At 45.8% G+C, this 18,114-nt stretch overlaps 1 protein-coding gene across 5 annotated transcripts in view; it reads left to right on the plus strand.

Moving 5' to 3' along the window:
• FAT3 (FAT atypical cadherin 3) overlaps positions 1–18,114 on the plus strand; it is an 846,518-nt gene that overhangs the window by 726,055 nt on the left and 102,349 nt on the right. For all 5 annotated transcript variants that reach the window (XM_075337574.1, XM_075337573.1, XM_075337576.1 and 2 more), the window contains 2 exons: positions 1,586–1,819; positions 17,504–17,893. In XM_075337574.1, the coding sequence (XP_075193689.1) occupies positions 1,586–1,819; positions 17,504–17,893 (624 nt within the window). The remainder of the gene's footprint in view (positions 1–1,585; positions 1,820–17,503; positions 17,894–18,114) is intronic.

Genomic DNA, 18,114 nt, shown 5'->3' on the forward strand with positions numbered 1-18,114 from the left:
CCCATCCAGGTAATCCCATGGAAACATGTGTTGCCCCCCCCTCCCTCTCCATTATGTAGTTGTCTCCCGCCATGTACTAATGTCCCCCCATTCCGGGCCCCTTCCTGGTATATATGTCCCCTACCCTGGTATATATGTCCAGCATCTTTGTATAGATGCCCCCCATCCTGGTGTATATGCCCGCCATCCTAGTGTATATGTCCTCCATCCTGGTGTATATGTCTTTCATCTTGGTATATATCCTCATCTTGGTGTATATATATGTATTCCATCTTGGTATATATGTCCCCATCCTGGGCTCATCCTGGTATATATATATGTCCCCAATCCAACCTCTGCTATCATTATGCCTCTGTACAAAGAAATATCAGCCATTATGTCTAAAGGAAAGTGTCCAAATATTTTTAATGGTTTTTTTTTCCTAAGAATTTATGTTGATGTCGATGACTTAAAAATGTGAGGTTTGACCCCTGAGGCCACAAGAATCAGCACCATGAGATCGCAATTGCATGTACGATCTCAATGGCTGCCATAGCAATCTGTTGTCTTGTAATGGTCTCATTGTCAGCTATAGTGGCCTATTAGGATTTAACATTATTTTAGTGGGAATTTTGTTTTTTAATTCCATTCGTTCCATTTTTGTGAAGCACCCGAAAGGTTAGCAATCCATGTAACTCCGGTTTTGAATACTTTGTGGGGTGCCATTTTAAAAATGATCTAAATTTTCTGGGGTTTCCAATATAAAAAGGTCACAAAAAAATCACTTTAAAACTGAGTAGGTCTCTAAAAAAATGTAAGTTTTGTAAATTTCCTTGAAAAATGAAAAATTGCACCTAAACCTTTACACCACTTAACATCCAAAATAATAAAAGGGCAATTGAAAAATAATGCTGGCGTAAAGCCGACACGTGTTGAATATAATGAATGTATTAAGAATTTTTTTCGTGGTGTGACATCTGGTTATAGGGTGTAAACATTCAAAATTTGAAAATTGCAAAATTTTGGTAAATTTTTCGATATATCCATAAAAAACGCCAAACATGTCGACCTAAATTTACCACTAATGAAGTGGAACATGTCATGAAAAATAAAGTTAAAATTGGTAGGAAATGTTGGAATATTTAAGAGTCACTTTCACATAAAGTGACACATGTCAGATTTCAAAAATTTGTCCTTTTTCTTAGTGACTAAGTGCTAAAGTGAGTGATCAAGGTAACAAAAAAAACCACAAAAACATCTATTTTTATGAGCCTGGCAGTCTGCCCATATTTTTAGAACTTCTGAGACTTTACATAGCTGTTATCCAACCTCTGTCTTTTGCGTTTGGCTGATCTCATGTTTTTTAATTAAATGCTGAGAAGATAAAGCCGTTGAGAGTCGGAGAATAATCTTACAAAACAATCAAAATCTTTTGGGTCTGATTTTGAAAACACGGTGTCACTTTCCAGCCCGGGCTTAATTGCCTTCCTGTGCGCGAAGACCAAGATTAAATTGCGTACGTTGCTGGTGGCAGCCACCGGAGAGCGGGAACAGGACATATGCTACAAGCTGAGCTGTCATCTTTTATTTTTCCAAACAATTGCAGGTGAGCTGAAGACCTTGGCCCCCTTAGACCGCGAGAGGATTCCGGTGTACAATTTAATTGCTCGAGCCACAGATGGGGGAGGAAGGTTTTGCCAGTCTGAAATCCGTTTAATTCTGGAAGACGTCAATGATAACCCTCCGGTCTTCTCAGCCGACTATTACACCGCCAGTGTCTACGAGAATACGGTCACCAAAGCCTTGCTGACGAGGGTGCAGGCAAATGATCCCGATGTTGGTGAGTGAACCTAATTAAGGTCTTGTGGTTCTTCTCCAGTTGGGAATCCCTGAAGTCCTCTTTCCAACCTCTACCTCAAAGTCACTCCAAGTGGGGGCACCAAAACAATTCCTTCTCAGTTCTACGATTCCCACCATCTTCTAGGTTTCTATCCATGTGATCTTCCAAAGAAGCTTTGAATATGTTTTGTGGAACCTCATGGATCCTGGTTGGGGAACAACAAGGAAATGTCGAACGACTTCTTAGTGAAATCCATGTCAACCTTGGTGCAAAGCTTAGCAACCCTCACTACTTGCCTCGACTAATGTGGCAAGACCAGTTTTCTATAATTTACCAAGATGGGTTATAATAGCAGCAACTAAAGAAAAAGTTGAGGTGGGTCCAGTAAAGGCCAGATATAGAGCAAACTTCTGAGGCTCAAGAGACTGGATATAGATTTTAGTCTACCACAGACTCCAGTAGACAGTGTAGCCAAGCTGGTATTCACTGATGGTCTCTATGGCATCAGTGTAAGAACTAAATAAATAGCGAGTAAGCCATACTTACTAGGGATGATCGAATATCACAAATATTCGGCTATATTCGGCTTCGCGAATATTCAACGAAGAGGTCGTCGCTATGCGAAAATTCGATGCTCAATGTAAGTCTATGGGAAGCCCGAATAGTTGCTATTCGGCAACTATTCAGGTTTCCCATAGACTTACATTGCTCATCGAATATTCGTAAATAGTCGATTAGCGGCGACCTATTCTTCGATTTGAGGTATTCGATCATCCCTAATACTTACCTAATATTAGAGAAAATTCCTCAAGGAGAAAGCATGGGCAAACTCAAAAGTTCCAATATTCAGACATGTCCACGGCCCTTGATATTGTCTTCTAATTGTTGTGAAGTTTAATTTAGTTCTGGGTCTTCTGGGTCAGAGTCCCACTTTACGTTTGTGAGACTCTGCTGATTAAATTAATTCCCTTTCCTTTGGGAAGGAGAGGGTTAATGTCAGTTTACCTTTCAGCAGCTCCTGACTCCTGGTCAGGTGTTTACAGTTTGGACCACTACCAGGCCCTATATATGTACCCTCTGCTTTTACCAGAGGGTGCCAGTTATTTTCATTCATTTGGAATCTTGGCCAGGAGGTGTAAGGAGCTAGAGAAATCATCTCTCTGTTCTGTTTCTTGGGCTGCAGCATAGGTGTTGGCTGCAGCAGTTCATGGTGTGCTGGTTGTATGGTATGGAAGTTTCTCAGTAGTCTGTTTACTTCCCCATTTTATGTTGTTTCCCCTGTACACCTTTAGTGGCTCCTTTGTGTGAGATTGCCGTGTGTACGAGTTGTCGTTTTCCCCTGTCTATGTGTGGTTGTGGAGTTTGAGTTTATGCTCATGGCTCACCCTTCTGGGGGAGGGGAACTACATCAGGGCTAGGTCATGAATCAGGGACATGCTGGTGACTCAGACCTCACTACCATCAAGCGTACCTCTGAGCTGAGGGACAGCGCAGGGTATGCAGTTTGAGGGTCAGCTGAGGTGTCCTGGTCCTGTCATCTGGTCCCTGTGACAGATATATAGGCCACATCCCAAAATGATCCCAATAAACATGCTACCAAAAGGTATGTAGCGGTATTTCTGTGTGCCGTATTACAAGCCTTAATTGGACAATTGGGGTCGGGTCTGGGTCTGTGTGCCCATTTGACAGCCTTAATTGGACAAATGGGGTCGGGTCTGAGGTCTTCTTATGGGTTGGAGGTTATTTAGAGTCTGTATATTAGGAAGTCTTGTCTGAGGTCAGTATATAGGGGATTTTGGCCTGGGCTCTGTATAGAGGGTGGGTCAGGCCTGGGGTATTGTTCTCTACTATCTATTTCTCTACTTAGGCGGACCTCTCTGTGATCTGTATTTGATTGGGAGGGTTTGTAATCAGTTTGGCATGTGGGGGGTTATATATACAATATGTGATTTGCATGTGGGGTATGCTGTGTGTCCAACCATATCCTGTCCATTGCCATTAACTTGAGAACGGCGGCAGCTATAGGCATAGAAGTGGTGTCTAGGTATAGTAAAGTATCCATGCGCTATGCAATGGAACCACCTATAGCGCCACCTGGTGGAAAACAACGGAGTTAGCATTTTTATCTTGAAAACGGAACGAGATAGAGAAAAAAAGTGAATTACAAAGTTGTAGGGCATCATCAATTCAATATGAATCAACACCTTGCATACAGAAAGGCTATGATTAGAACGTGTAAACCTCACAAGGCTGCGGACGTGAAGCGATACCTCATGGAGACCTTCCTACAAGTCATTGGGTATAGTGGCTGTGTGGAGTGGCCTCCACGCTCACCTGACCTGACCCCATTGGACTTCTTTCTGTGAGGTCGCATCAAACAGCAGGTGTATGCGACCCCTCCACCAACATTGCAGGACCTACGACCACGTATCACAGATGCTTGTGCAAACGTGTCACCTACCATATTGCACAACGTGCAGCAAGATACAGTATGCTGTGCAGAGTCCAGGTGTGCATTGCAGCTGACGGGGGACACTTTGAGCATCAAAGTTAAATGAGCGCCATATGCGTGACCAGCATTCAATGTTTTTGGGGGGTATCATAGCATTTCTGTATGCAAGGTGTCGATTCGTATTGAATTGATGATGCCCTACAACTTTGTAATTCACTTTATTCTCTATCTTGTTCCGTCTTCGAGATAAAAATGCTAACTCCGTTGTTTTCCACCAGGTGGTGCTGTAGGTGGTTGCATGGCTACTTTACTATACCTAGACACCACTTTTAGGCCTATAGCTGCCGCCGTTCTCAAGTTAATGGCGGTGGACAGGATATGGATGGACACACTGTATATATTATATGTGATTCGAATGCCATGCACCAGATATTAGTTCAATGGATCTCAAAAATTTAAGTCTAGGTTTTGTTCTAAGTCTGGGTGAGACGAGATGCCACCGATGTAAGCACATGTTGTATTTTCTTAGCTGTATAATGCAACTTTCGGCTCCAGACTTGGAGTTTTAACTTTAACATTAATGGATTTTTCGGGTCTCGCTGACAGTAGTGGTTATCGGAGCCGTAGATCAGATCAGGGGCATAAAGCGAATATCTGCAAGTAATTGTTCTAAACCACAAAGCCATTCTCTAGTTCATCCTGATGTATCAGGAAACGTGTACCCCGGAGCTAGAGCATTTTATTTTTTTTCTTTCCTCTCTTTTCTTGCCAGTCGCCTCAGCCTGAACTTTTCGTGTTAGCAATTTAATCAAAAAGAAGGCTGTATCATCACGATATATTCTTACTGATGCTATTAAAATGACATTTCTGTAGACTTTTCATTTTTTAGATGTTTTTTTTTTCCATACAAAGTGATGTATAGTTCAAAGGCGAGACTCGCTGGATCTGACAGAGGTTTAAACGCTGCCGAAAGTGTCTAGAATACACACCTTAATTGCCACATCCTCAAATCCTGAAGTTCTGTACAACTTTTAGGAAACTTTCACGGAAAGCCGTCATTAAATACGGGCTAGGTTTTACAAAAATCCAAAAAGTTTCACGTTTTCATTAGATGAAAAAATAGAAATAACATATTATTAATTGCTTAAAGGGTCTGGTGAACACAAATGATCACTTATCTATCCAAAGAATTGGTAATAATGTACTGATCAATGGGGGTCCGACCACTGCTACCAGCCCTGAACGGCAAGATGGGGCACGTTTGATCCCCTTTGAGTGGCAGTGCGCATGCCCGACCACCTCTCCATTCATTACTACGGAATTGCCACAGCTGCTACTTTATTTGCTAACGAGGATAAAAATTCTTTGTTCTGACAATCAGTCCCAGGGGTCGGACCCCCACCAATCAGTATCTTAGAATTACAGGTGGCTGTATATTACAGCCTGCATCTATCCCATATGGAGCTCTCTCAGCTCCTGAGCCTGCTCCATACCTATGCATCTTCACCATAATGAACATATATGACAGGGTGCTCAAAGAGACTAAGTATCTTAAAGGGCTGTCCAACAGTGAAATATTTTTTTTAGGCATGGACTGTTTGAAAATAATTATTTGAGGCATACAGTTTTTATAGATTTTTTTTACAGGTTAGAGGGGATCACAGTACTATATGTGTTTACATCATTTTCAGGGAAGAGAGAAACACATCATTTCCAGGGGAGAGCGGAACACAGTACTATCAGAGTCTACATCATTTCTAGGGGAGAGGGGAACACAGTACTATCAGAGTCTACATCATTCAGGGGAGAGGGGAACACAGTACTATCAGAGTCTACATCATTCAGGGGAGAGGGGAACACAGTACTATCAGAGTCTACATCATTCAGGGGAGAGGGGAACACAGTGCTATCAGAGTCTACATCATTTTCAGGGGAGAAGGGAACACAGTGCTATCAGAGTCTACATCATTTCTAGGGGAGAGGGGAATACAGTGCTATCAGAGTCTACATTATGTCCAGGGGAGTGTGGAATACAGTGCTATCAGATTCTACATCATTTCTAGGGGAGAGGTAACACAGTGCTATCAGAGTCTATATTATTTCCAGGGGAGAGGGGAAGACAGTACTATCAGAGTCTACATCATTTTTAGAGGAGAGGGGAATACAGTGCTATCAGAGTCTACATTATGTCCAGGGGAGAGGGGAACAAAGTACTATCAGAGTCTACATCATTTCCAAGGGAGAGGGGAACACAGTGCTATCAGAGTCTACATCAATTTCAGGGGAGAGGGGAACACAGTACTATCAGAGTCTACATCATTTCTAGGGGAGAGGGGAACACAGTGCTATCAGAGTCTACATCAATTTCAGTTGAGAGGGGAACACAGTGCTATCAGAGACTACATCATTTTCAGGGGAGTGGGGAACACAGTACTATCAGAGTCTACATCATTTTCAGGGCAGAGAGGAAAAAAGTACTTCCTGTGCCTACATTATTTTCAGGGGAGAGAGGAACGCAGAACTAGTGACTGGCTTTGGGAGCTGGCTCTCTGCAGTCATATAGAACAGCCCCACCCAGTGCTGACAGCAGACAGAAATCAAGAAAGCAGATTAACCCTGTACCTTTTGAGATTGGAAAGAACCATAAGTCCCAGGAATAAAATAGGATTGATGCTATCAAGCATCATCCACAACAACAATGTGACACCGCCTAATGGCCGAAGCGGAGCCCGGCACAGATGTTACAGGAAAAAGGAACAAAGTACTATCTGTGTCTACATTATTTTCAGATAACAGAGAGTGATAGAAGAAGGGTCTTATTTCCGCGCCAAGGACTCAAAGGATCCAGGAAGAGATTAATGCTTCTTTAATAACATGCACAAGTCTACGCGTTTCTGGAGACACAGCTCCCTTCATCAGGACATTGGCAAGAGAACATCAAATCTCTGATTCCTTGGCGCGGAATTAAGACCCTTCTTCTATCACTCTCTGTTATCAGCCAACTTTGGGACTGCTGCCTGTACCTGGATCTTATATATGCCTGTATAGTGGTTGTGACTGGCACAACCATTATAGGTGAGTGTGTTTTTATTACATATCTTCCTCCCCTTTTTTGGGGTAAGACCCTATTGCGCTTTTCTTTCCACAGTTTCTCATCTACATTATTTTCAGGGGAGAGAGCAGAACACAGTACTATCTGTGTCTACATTATTTTCACGAGAGAGAGAGGAAGACAGTACTATCTATGTCTAACTTATTTTCGGGGGGCAATGGATGAGGTATTATATCAAATACTATCAGATCGTTACTGATACTGGGATGGGGAGTGAGGTCCTGACTGATACTGGGAGGAGAAAGAGGTCCTGACTGATACTGGTGTTTGGAGAGAGGTCCTGACTGATACTGGGATGGGAAGAGAGGTCCTGACTGATACTGGTATTTGGAGAGAGGTCCTGACTGATACTGGGATGGGAAGAGAGGTCCTGACTGATACTGGGATGGGAAGAGAGGTCCTGACTGATACTGGTATTTGGAGAGAGGTCCTGAATGATTCTGTGATGGGGAAAGTGGTCCTGACTGATTCTGGGATGGGGAGAGAGGTCCTGACTGATTCTGGGATGGGGAGAGAGGTCCTGATTGACACTGGAATGGAGAGAGGTCCTGACTGATTCTGCTATGGGTAGAAAGGTCCTGACTGATTCTGCTATGGGGAGAGAGGTCCTGACTGATACTGGGATGGGGAGAGAGGTCTTGACTGATTCTGTGATGGGGAGAGAGGTTCTGACTGATACTGGGATGTGGAGAGAGGTCCTGAATGATTCTGGGATGGGGAGAGAGGTCCTGACTGATTCTGGGATGGGGAGACAGGTCCTGACTAATACTGGGATGGGGAGAGAGGTCCTGACTGATACTGGGATGTGGAGAGAGGTCCTGACTGATACTGGGATGTGGAGAGAGGTCCTGACTGATACTGGGATGGGGAGAGAGGTCCTGACTGATACTGGGATGGAGAGAGAGGTCCTGACTGATTCTGGGATGGGGAGAGAGGTCCTGACTGATTCTTGGATGGGGAGACAGGTCCTGACTGATACTGGGATGGGGAGAGAGGTCCTGACTGAAACTGGGATGTGGAGAGAGGTCCTGACTGATTTTGGGATGGGAAGAAAGGTCCTGACTGATACTGGGATGGGGAGAGAGGTCCTGACTGATACTGGGATGTGGAGAGAGGTCCTGACTGATACTGGGATGTGAAGAGAGGTCCTGACTGATTTTGGGATGGGAAGAAAGGTCCTGACTGATACTGGGATGGGGAGACAGGTCCTGACTGATACTGGGATGGGAAGAAAGTTCCTGACTGATACTGGGATGGGGAGAGAGGTCCTGACTGATTCTGGGATGGGGAGAGAGGTCATGACTGATTCTGGGATGGGGATAGAGGTCCTGACTGATTCTGGGATGGGGATAGAGGTCCTGACTGATACTGGGATGGGGAGAGAGGTCCTGACCTATTTATGGGATGGGGAGAGAGGTCCTGACTGATACTAGGATGGGGAGAGAGATCCTGACTGATTCTGGGATGGGGAGAGAGGTCCTGACTGATACTGGGATGGGGAGACAGGTCCTGACTGATTCTGGGATGGGGAGACAGGTCCTGACTGATACTGGGATGGGGAGACAGGTCCTGGCTGATTCTGGGATGGGGAGAGAGGTCATGACTGATACTGGCATGAAGAGAAAGGTCCTGACTGATTAGGTCCTGACTGATTCTGGGATGGGGAGAGAGGTCCTGACTGATTCTGGGATGGGAGGAAAGGTTCTGACTGATACTGGGATGGGGAGAGAGGTCCTGACTGATTCTGGGATGGGGAGACAGGTCCTGACTGATTCTGGCATGGGGAGACAGGTCCTGACTGATTCTGGAATGGGGAGACAGGTCCTCACTGATTCTGGGATGGAGAGAGAGGTCCTCACTGATTCTGGGATGGGGAGACAGGTCCTGACTGATTCTAGGATGGGGAGACAGGTCCTGACTGATTCTGGGATGGGGAGACAGGTCCTGACTGATTCTGGGATGGGGAGAGTGGTACTGACTGATTCTGGGATGGGAGGAAAGGTCCTGACTGATACTGGGATGGGGAGAGAAGTCCTGACTGATTCTGGGATGGGGAGACAGGTCCTGACTGATTCTGGGATGGGGAGACAGGTCCTGACTGATTCTGGGATGGGGAGACAGGTCCTCACTGATTCTGGGATGGGGAGACAGGTCCTGACTGATTCTAGAATGGGGAGACAGGTCCTGACTGATTCTGGGATGGGGAGACAGGTCCTGACTGATTCTGGGATGGGGAGACAGGTCCTGACTGATTCTGGAATGGGGAGACAGGTCCTCACTGATTCTGGGATGGGGAGACAGGTCCTGACTGATTCTAGGATGGGGAGACAGGTCCTGACTGATTCTGGGATGGGGAGACAGGTCCTGACTGATTCTGGGATGGGGAGAGTGGTACTGACTGATTCTGGGATGGGAGGAAAGGTCCTGACTGATACTGGGATGGGGAGAGAGGTCCTGACTGATTCTGGGATGGGGAGACAGGTCCTGACTGATTCTGGGATGGGGAGACAGGTCCTGACTGATTCTGGGATGGGGAGACAGGTCCTGACTGATTCTGGGATGGGGAGACAGGTCCTGACTGATTCTGGGATGGGGAGAGTGGTACTGACTGATTCTGGGATGGGAGGAAAGGTCCTGACTGATACTGGGATGGGGAGAGAGGTCCTGACTGATTCTGGGATGGGGAGACAGGTCCTGACTGATTCTGGGATGGGGAGACAGGTCCTGACTGATTCTGGGATGGGGAGACAGGTCCTGACTGATTCTGGGATGGGGAGACAGGTCCTCACTGATTCTGGGATGGGGAGACAGGTCCTGACTGATTCTAGGATGGGGAGACAGGTCCTGACTGATTCTGGGATGGGGAGACAGGTCCTGACTGATTCTAGGATGGGGAGACAGGTCCTGACTGATTCTGGGATGGGGAGACAGGTCCTGACTGATTCTGGGATGGGGAGACAGGTCCTGACTTATTTATGGGATGGGGAGAGAGGTCATGACTGATACTGGCATGAAGAGAAAGGTCCTGACTGATTAGGTCCTGACTGATTCTGGGATGGGGAGAGAGGTCCTGACTGATTCTGGGATGGGGAGACAGGTCCTGACTGATTCTGGCATGGGGAGACAGGTCCTGACTGATTCTGGGATGGGGAGACAGGTCCTGACTGATACTGGGATGGGGAGACAGGTCCTGGCTGATTCTGGGATGGGGAGAGAGGTCATGACTGATACTGGCATGAAGAGAAAGGTCCTGACTGATTAGGTCCTGACTGATTCTGGGATGGGGAGAGAGGTCCTGACTGATTCTGGGATGGGAGGAAAGGTCCTGACTGATACTGGGATGGGGAGAGAGGTCCTGACTGATTCTGGGATGGGGAGACAGGTCCTGACTGATTCTGGCATGGGGAGACAGGTCCTGACTGATTCTGGAATGGGGAGACAGGTCCTCACTAATTCTGGGATGGGGAGACAGGTCCTGACTGATTCTAGGATGGGGAGACAGGTCCTGACTGATTCTGGGATGGGGAGACAGGTCCTGACTGATTCTGGGATGGGGAGAGTGGTACTGACTGATTCTGGGATGGGAGGAAAGGTCCTGACTGATACTGGGATGGGGAGAGAGGTCCTGACTGATTCTGGGATGGGGAGACAGGTCCTGACTGATTCTGGGATGGGGAGACAGGTCCTGACTGATTCTGGGATGGGGAGACAGGTCCTCACTGATTCTGGGATGGGGAGACAGGTCCTGACTGATTCTAGGATGGGGAGACAGGTCCTGACTGATTCTGGGATGGGGAGACAGGTCCTGACTGATTCTGGGATGGGGAGACAGGTCCTGACTGATTCTAGGATGGGGAGACAGGTCCTGACTGATTCTGGGATGGGGAGACAGGTCCTGACTGATTCTGGGATGGGGAGACAGGTCCTGACTGATTCTGGGATGGGGAGAGTGGTACTGACTGATACTGTTTATCGACACATGGTACAGATGCATCAGCCATGACGCTTCCGTTTCCTCATGGCCAGTGCGTGTGATAATATGTACGGTCCATTAGTTTTTTTTACTTTATAGGGTATAATAAACACTTAGTGTAATAATATGTTTCACCATAAACACCTTAATCAAGTTTCTTGTGCCCGGAGGTGTATGCGGAGCTCCGGTCCTCCTGGCGGTATGTGCAGGAGCTAGCGCCTGGTATTCAGCCTGATGTCATCTGTTATTCTTACACCTCTAAGCTGCGGATGCTTTGGAATTCGGTGCTTTATAAATATTCCCTAAACCAGCAACACCCCAGCTACCGAGCCCGGGACACAAAATAAATTATCGTCTGGGTGCGCGGCCGCTTCTGCATTCTGTTTTAATTAGCTCTAAAATGAGTCAGCTTGAGCGGAAGGAGCAGGCGAGCATGTACCTTCCCTTCAGATCTCATTAGCGCAGACAGGCTCCGAATGCAGATGTGCAGCACAAAGCCATGGCTTGTCAGGAGCCAGCTCAGCAAAATCAATACAAAGAGGAAAGAGCCGGGAGCAGAATCGCAGAAATGTGGCACACATGAGTGCGAGCTTTAAATTTCCACTACGATATTGAGGGGGATACGTTAGTCTGTGGTCACACGCTGCAGAATTCTCCCAGTGCTGCCTGTCTAGAGAGGCCGTACTGGGCCCAGCCTTAAAAGGGAGGCCGACATGACTGGGCTAGGACGGGAATAAAAGGGGGAATAAGTGATTGGGGTTAGGGTGGCTTTACATGCTACGATATCAGAACCGATATCGCTAACATGCGACCCGCCCCCATCGTTTGTGCGAAACGGGCATATCACTGCCTGTCGCGCACAATATTGCACACCCGCGTCACACATACTTACCTGCACAGCGACGTCGACTGTGACCGGCGTACCGCCTCCTTTCTAAGGGGGCGGTTCATTCGGCATCACAGCGACGTCACTAAGCGACCAGCCAATGAAAGCGGAGGGGCGGAGATGAGCGGGACGAACATCCCGCCCATCTCCTTCCTTCCGCATTGTGGCCGGCGGCAGGTAAGGAGATGTTCCTCGTTCCTACGGGGGGTCACACACAGCGATATGCACTGCCACAGGAACGAGGAGCAACAACAGCAAAGCGATAGTATCGATAATTGGGAGCGGACCCCCATGTCAACGAGGAGCGATTTTGGACGTTTTTGTACGATCCAAAATCGCTCCTTGGAGTCACACACGAGATCCCTACAGCGGCCGGATGTGCGTCACAAAATCCGTGACCCCAACGAGATCGCTGTAGCAAAATCGTAGCGTGTAAAGCCCGCTTTAGGCAGGGGTTAAAGATATTCAGAGGGGGCGGAAATAGAGGATTTTGAATTGTGCATTGTTGGTGTAGTTAGTGGGGGCGGGAACAATGAGGGGTTTATAAGGGGTGATCAGTTAGTGGGGTCATCCATTTTGGACACAGAACACCCACCCACCCTCCCAATTTTTCTTGTCTTGTCATAGCAGTATAGCGAATGGGAGGAGGGTCCTCGAAGTTGGAATATGGGGTTTGTGGCGGAATGGTGGGGGGGGATGGGGAACCATAAGGTTCTGGACCCATCATGTGGACTCTTTATATGCCGGCAGGTAAAAGAATCCCGAGGTAGGCCTGGTGGGCCGCGGGTTGGGGGCATGTGTTCAGATGAGGCCAGGTTGTTTGTTAGCTGGTGCCTCCGAGCCGGTGCTTGAGCGAGCGGCGGGGGGTAAAACATCAATCTGGCTACAGTTTGGGTAGAATACCCGTCGGCAGGTTTGGGGCTTCGAAGACCACCCTCCGGTTCTGTTGAGTATATTTCTGTTATTTATGTTGTTTTTGTTACAATAAAAGGCTGCTGTGGCCAATAATATCCATATTGGTGTGCGGTCTGTTTATTTCAGGGAAGGTAAGGGTGGGGGGGTTTATTTAAAGTCTTCATTAATGACTCGACCATACCCGTGGTCATGTCACCAAATTCTATAACCTGCAAATATGGGGTTCATCTGAAGATAAATAGTGTTACATTGTAGGGGGCAATAGGCTATCCCTAACCTCAGGGATACTCCTGATGGTGAAGAGGCCCGAATCTCCTTCTTGGTCCTGCTCCTGACCAGTCCTGATCTGATTCCCCATCCCCCTCCCACCACAGAGGGACGGGACAGGTGTGTGTTGAATACCACAGATAAAGACAGACAAGGGAAAACTAAAAATGTGTCACATAGCAGACACGAAAGTAAAGACAATAAGAGGTTAACAATAAGGAAAAACAAGAGCAGGAAGGAAGTACAAAACACCAGAGGTAAACTTCACAACTGCTCCAAGCAATAGGGACATCTTAAGCCCAACTTTCTGCCTTGCGGCTACAGGGAGAAAATGAACCTTATTCCTCCCAGGAATCACCGACGTTCGTCCATAGAAGTGTGCCCAGAATAGCTAAAACACTGCTTACATCATTGTTGGCTTTGATTGATGGATGCACTGCAGAGCTAGCTGTCAGTCAAAGTGCTGGGTATATATAAAGACTGCGGTCATTGACTGTAGCCATGTTGGCACACCTCTACGTTTCAAAGCTGGCGGCTGCCAGAAGGAATAAGGTTAATTTTCTCCCTGTAGCAACACTTTTAGGGAGATGGTCAAATAGAACTGTAATGCTATTAACCAGGAGATTTACCCAATATCTGCAAGTAAAATATGTTTGGGGATATGACTGGAAATGATGATGTGTGGGCCAGACTAAAGAGAAGTCACTTGATTGCTGAGGCTGTCACAATAGATGGCTTCATCACAGAAAGCTCCGAGTGGCTGCCACCACCTTGTAAGGATAACCACATCATCATATATCTATCTAGATGACTATGGGATAGTGGGGAACCCGCTCCTAAGCTGACCCTCAAGGTAAGGGGCAATAGGCTATCCCTAACCTCAGGGATACTCCTGATGGGGGAGAGGCCTGAGTCTCCTTCCTGGCCCTGGTCCTGATCAGTCCTGATCTGATTCCCCCTCTCCCACCCACCAGGGAGGGACGTGACAGGAGTGTGTTGAAAATCACAGATAAAGACAGACAAGGGAAAACCAAAACTCTGTCACACAACAAACATGAAAGAGGAGAAAAAACAAGACCAGAGAAAAAAAGATACAAAACACCGGGGGTAAACTCAACAAAAGCTCCAAGTAATAGGGACATCTTAAGCACAACTTTCACCAGAGAGTCTGGGATACCACACCTCACAAACCAACAAAGAATAAACTATAGCTGGCATTGGTAAAAGGATTCAACCAGCATAAATAGGAGGGGAGCAGATGTGATAGATCTCCCCACAACAGGTGATTAAAGGAGCAAACTGGCTAGCAGAGATTAACTCCCACTACCCTGCCTATGAATCAGCACACAGCAGATCGACGCCTGAGTCTGCCTGTGTTGATCCCAGACACCAGAGAAACCATCAGGCAGAGTGTCAGAATTTGAACAGAGCTCAATGCCGCCATGACAGTCGGCCAAGTTTGTGAACAATTCTGTGTGACAATATCTAGGAGAAAACAGGTGAGTGCGGAAAACAGCAATTAAGGGAAATCTATGTAATCTGGGGGTAGAGACACTGATTCAAGGGATGTGTAACTTATTAGGCTGTGTGCTGTAATTTCAACATAATCAGTGTTTTATCAGCAGGAGATTATCACTGCAGGACTAGGTCTCATATGCAGGACTGTTCAGCTAATTTGTGTAACTCCACCCCATAACTGATTGGCAGCTCACTAACAATGTACAAAGAAAGCTGCCAATCAGAGGTGTGGGCGGAGTTATAAACAGCTCTGTATTCCGAGCTCTGCTATATCTACAGTAGAGAAAACAGGGATCCTATCCAAACTACCGTTACTGGAATCAGGCACTCTGCCCCTAAATCATGCTGTTATTGGATTACAATCCTGCTGACAGTTTCCCAAACAATATGTTTCAGATAAAGCAGTAAACATACAACACTATATAAAAAGACTAATATCACATTCTGTGGCTGGGTAACGTACTTGTGCGCAGTATCTATGTTGTATCTGTTAGGGAATCATCTCTGATAACTGTGGTGTTTGTATGCAATCAGTAAGTGAAGCCTTGCGCTGCCATCTGTCAGTGCTGTTGGGCAGAAGGATAAAGCCGTCCATTTGGCTTCCATTTTGCATGACCTATGTTTGGATGGTGTCTGCGCGGGCTTTGCAGCATGATATTGTAATATAAATGCGCACCTGTTGTCTGCATGGAGGCGGCCAGTTATAAGAATGGAGATTATAGGTTTCTGGGGGACTTCACTGCAGCTGATGCACTATTATATATTATATATATTATTTCTAAAAACTAAATTCCCCCCGAGATAAAATGGACAGCAGAGACGAAAACTGATAATAATCTCATAAAACCGCAATAACACTATAATATTGAGGCACGGAATCATAAAAGAAATCCGTTTCATTCAAACCTGCTACAGTTGTTTCTAATTGTGAGTTTTCTCTACGCTTTTTTCTTAATCCCTCTTCCATGATTTCTTTCCCTTTTTTTCTCATTTCTTCTTCCCTCCATTCCTCGCAATTTTCTTTCCTTTTCCTCATCCTCTGTCTTCCCTCTCTGATTCCTTCTCTTCCCAACCTTCTCTGCTCTTATCTCATCACTTCTTATCTTGTCTCCTTTGTGCCTTCTCCTGCTGTTCTTCTCTCTATCCTTTCTGTTCAACCCTTTTCCCTTCCCTTGTCTCCTCTTTCTTGCTTTTCTTTTTTCATCTTCTACCTTGCCTTTTATCTCTCCTCGTTTCCTTCCCTTCTTGCTTCATTTCCTTCTCATCTCTCCTCTTTTTCTTTATCTTCCCTCCCTACCTTTTGTCTTTCTTTCAACTGTCAAGTACTGTCTCTCCACTTACTCATCTCTTCTCTCCTTTCTTCCTTTCCTACGTACCTCTCCTCATTTCCTTTGTCTTTTCTCCCCTCACTTCCTTTTCTTCTTTTTCACTCATCTACTTCTTTCTCTCCATTTACCCTTCTCTTGTCTCCTTTCTTGCTTTCCTATGAATCTCTCCTTATTTCCTTTCTTTTCTCCCTTCCCTTCCTTTTCTTCTTTCTTTCACTCCTCTCCTTACTTTTCTTCTCTCCTCTTACAATTCTTTTCTTTCTTCCTTTCCTACTCACCTCTCCTTTTTTCCTTTTTCTTCTCTCCCCTCCATTCCTTTTCTTCTCTCCCCTCCATTACTTTTCTTCTTATCTTCCATCCCTTTATTTTCTTGTTTCTTTCATTACTCACCTTCCCTTTCTTCTCGCCTCTTACCCTTCTCTTTCCTTCTTTCTTCCTTTCCTACTCACCTCTCCTTTTTTCCTTTGTCTTCTCTCCCCTCCATTCCTTTTCTTCTTATCATCCATCCCTTCATTTTCTTGTTTCTTTCATTACTCGCCTTCCCTTTCTTCTCTCCTCTTACCTTTCTCTTTCCTTCTTTCTTCCTTTCCTACTCATCTCTCCTTTTTTCTTTGTCGTCTCTCCCCTCCATTCCTTTTCTTCTTTCTTTAACTCCTCTCCTCCCTTACCTTTTCTCTCCTTTCTTCTTTCCCTATCCTTTGCCCCCTTCCTTCCTTTTTTTCTCTTCCACTCCACTCCTTCCTTTCCCTGTCTTATATCCACTTTCCCTTTCTTTTTCTTCTTCCTTCTCTCTCTTTTCTTTTCTACTCCTTTCTTCCTCCTCGTATCTCCCCATTTCCCTTCCACCTTTACATTTTTCGGACCTCACATCTTCTAATTCTACCTTCTCTACATCTTTTCTTTCTTTTCTCTCCTTTCCCATCTTCTCCTTTTGCACTTATCTCTTCTGCCTTTCTTCTTCTCCTTTCATTTTTTTCCTTTTCATTCAGTTCCTTCACTGCTACCTTTTTTTCCAGTCTCCCTTGTGCTTTCCTTCTCCTTTTTTTCATCTCTTACCCCGGTCTCCCATCTTCTCCTTCACTTTCTTTTACTTATCTTCTATCTCTCTTTTACATTCTTCTTTTTATTCCCCTTTTCTCTCCCATTATTTGCATTTTATTTTTTGACTCTCCCTTATTTTCTTGTTTTTTACACACAGCTGTTTAATTCCAACCTTGCTTTTGTATATTCTAGGCATAAACCGGAAGGTGATCTACTCCCTAGTTGACTCGGCAGATGGACATTTCACTATGGATGAGCAATCCGGCATCATTGTCCTGGAGCAACCCCTTGACCGGGAAGTCCAGTCCTCCTACAATATAACAGTGAAGGCATCAGATCGGAGCCCCCTCCAGCCATTATCTTCATTTGCAGTTGTTACAATCACGGTCCTGGATGTCAATGATAACCCTCCAGTATTTGAAAGGAGAGATTACCTGGTCACGGTTCCTGAAGACACGGCCATCGGCTCCCAAGTAATGTTCGTATTTGCTGCCAGCAAGGATATTGGCTCAAATGCAGAAATAACGTACAGCTTCAGGACCGGAAATGAACATGGGAAGTTCAAGATCAATCCCAAGACAGGTAAAAGGCATTTACCATTTCTTTAGGACTTCTTAGTGACTTTGATCAGGTGGGCACCTTGGTAAGAATGTGGTTGGAGTATTGAAGTAAAATGATGGAGTAAAATTATGGGTAATTGTAGACTTACTTCGAAGTTGGACTTCACTTCTGATGGTCAACCAACTTGGTCCTTCTTGGGAAGTTTAATGTCACACGACTGTAGCCCGTGACTTTACCACTAC

This window comes from Anomaloglossus baeobatrachus, chromosome 2 (assembly GCF_048569485.1).
Source record: "Anomaloglossus baeobatrachus isolate aAnoBae1 chromosome 2, aAnoBae1.hap1, whole genome shotgun sequence".
NCBI classification, from domain to species: Eukaryota; Metazoa; Chordata; class Amphibia; order Anura; family Aromobatidae; genus Anomaloglossus; species Anomaloglossus baeobatrachus.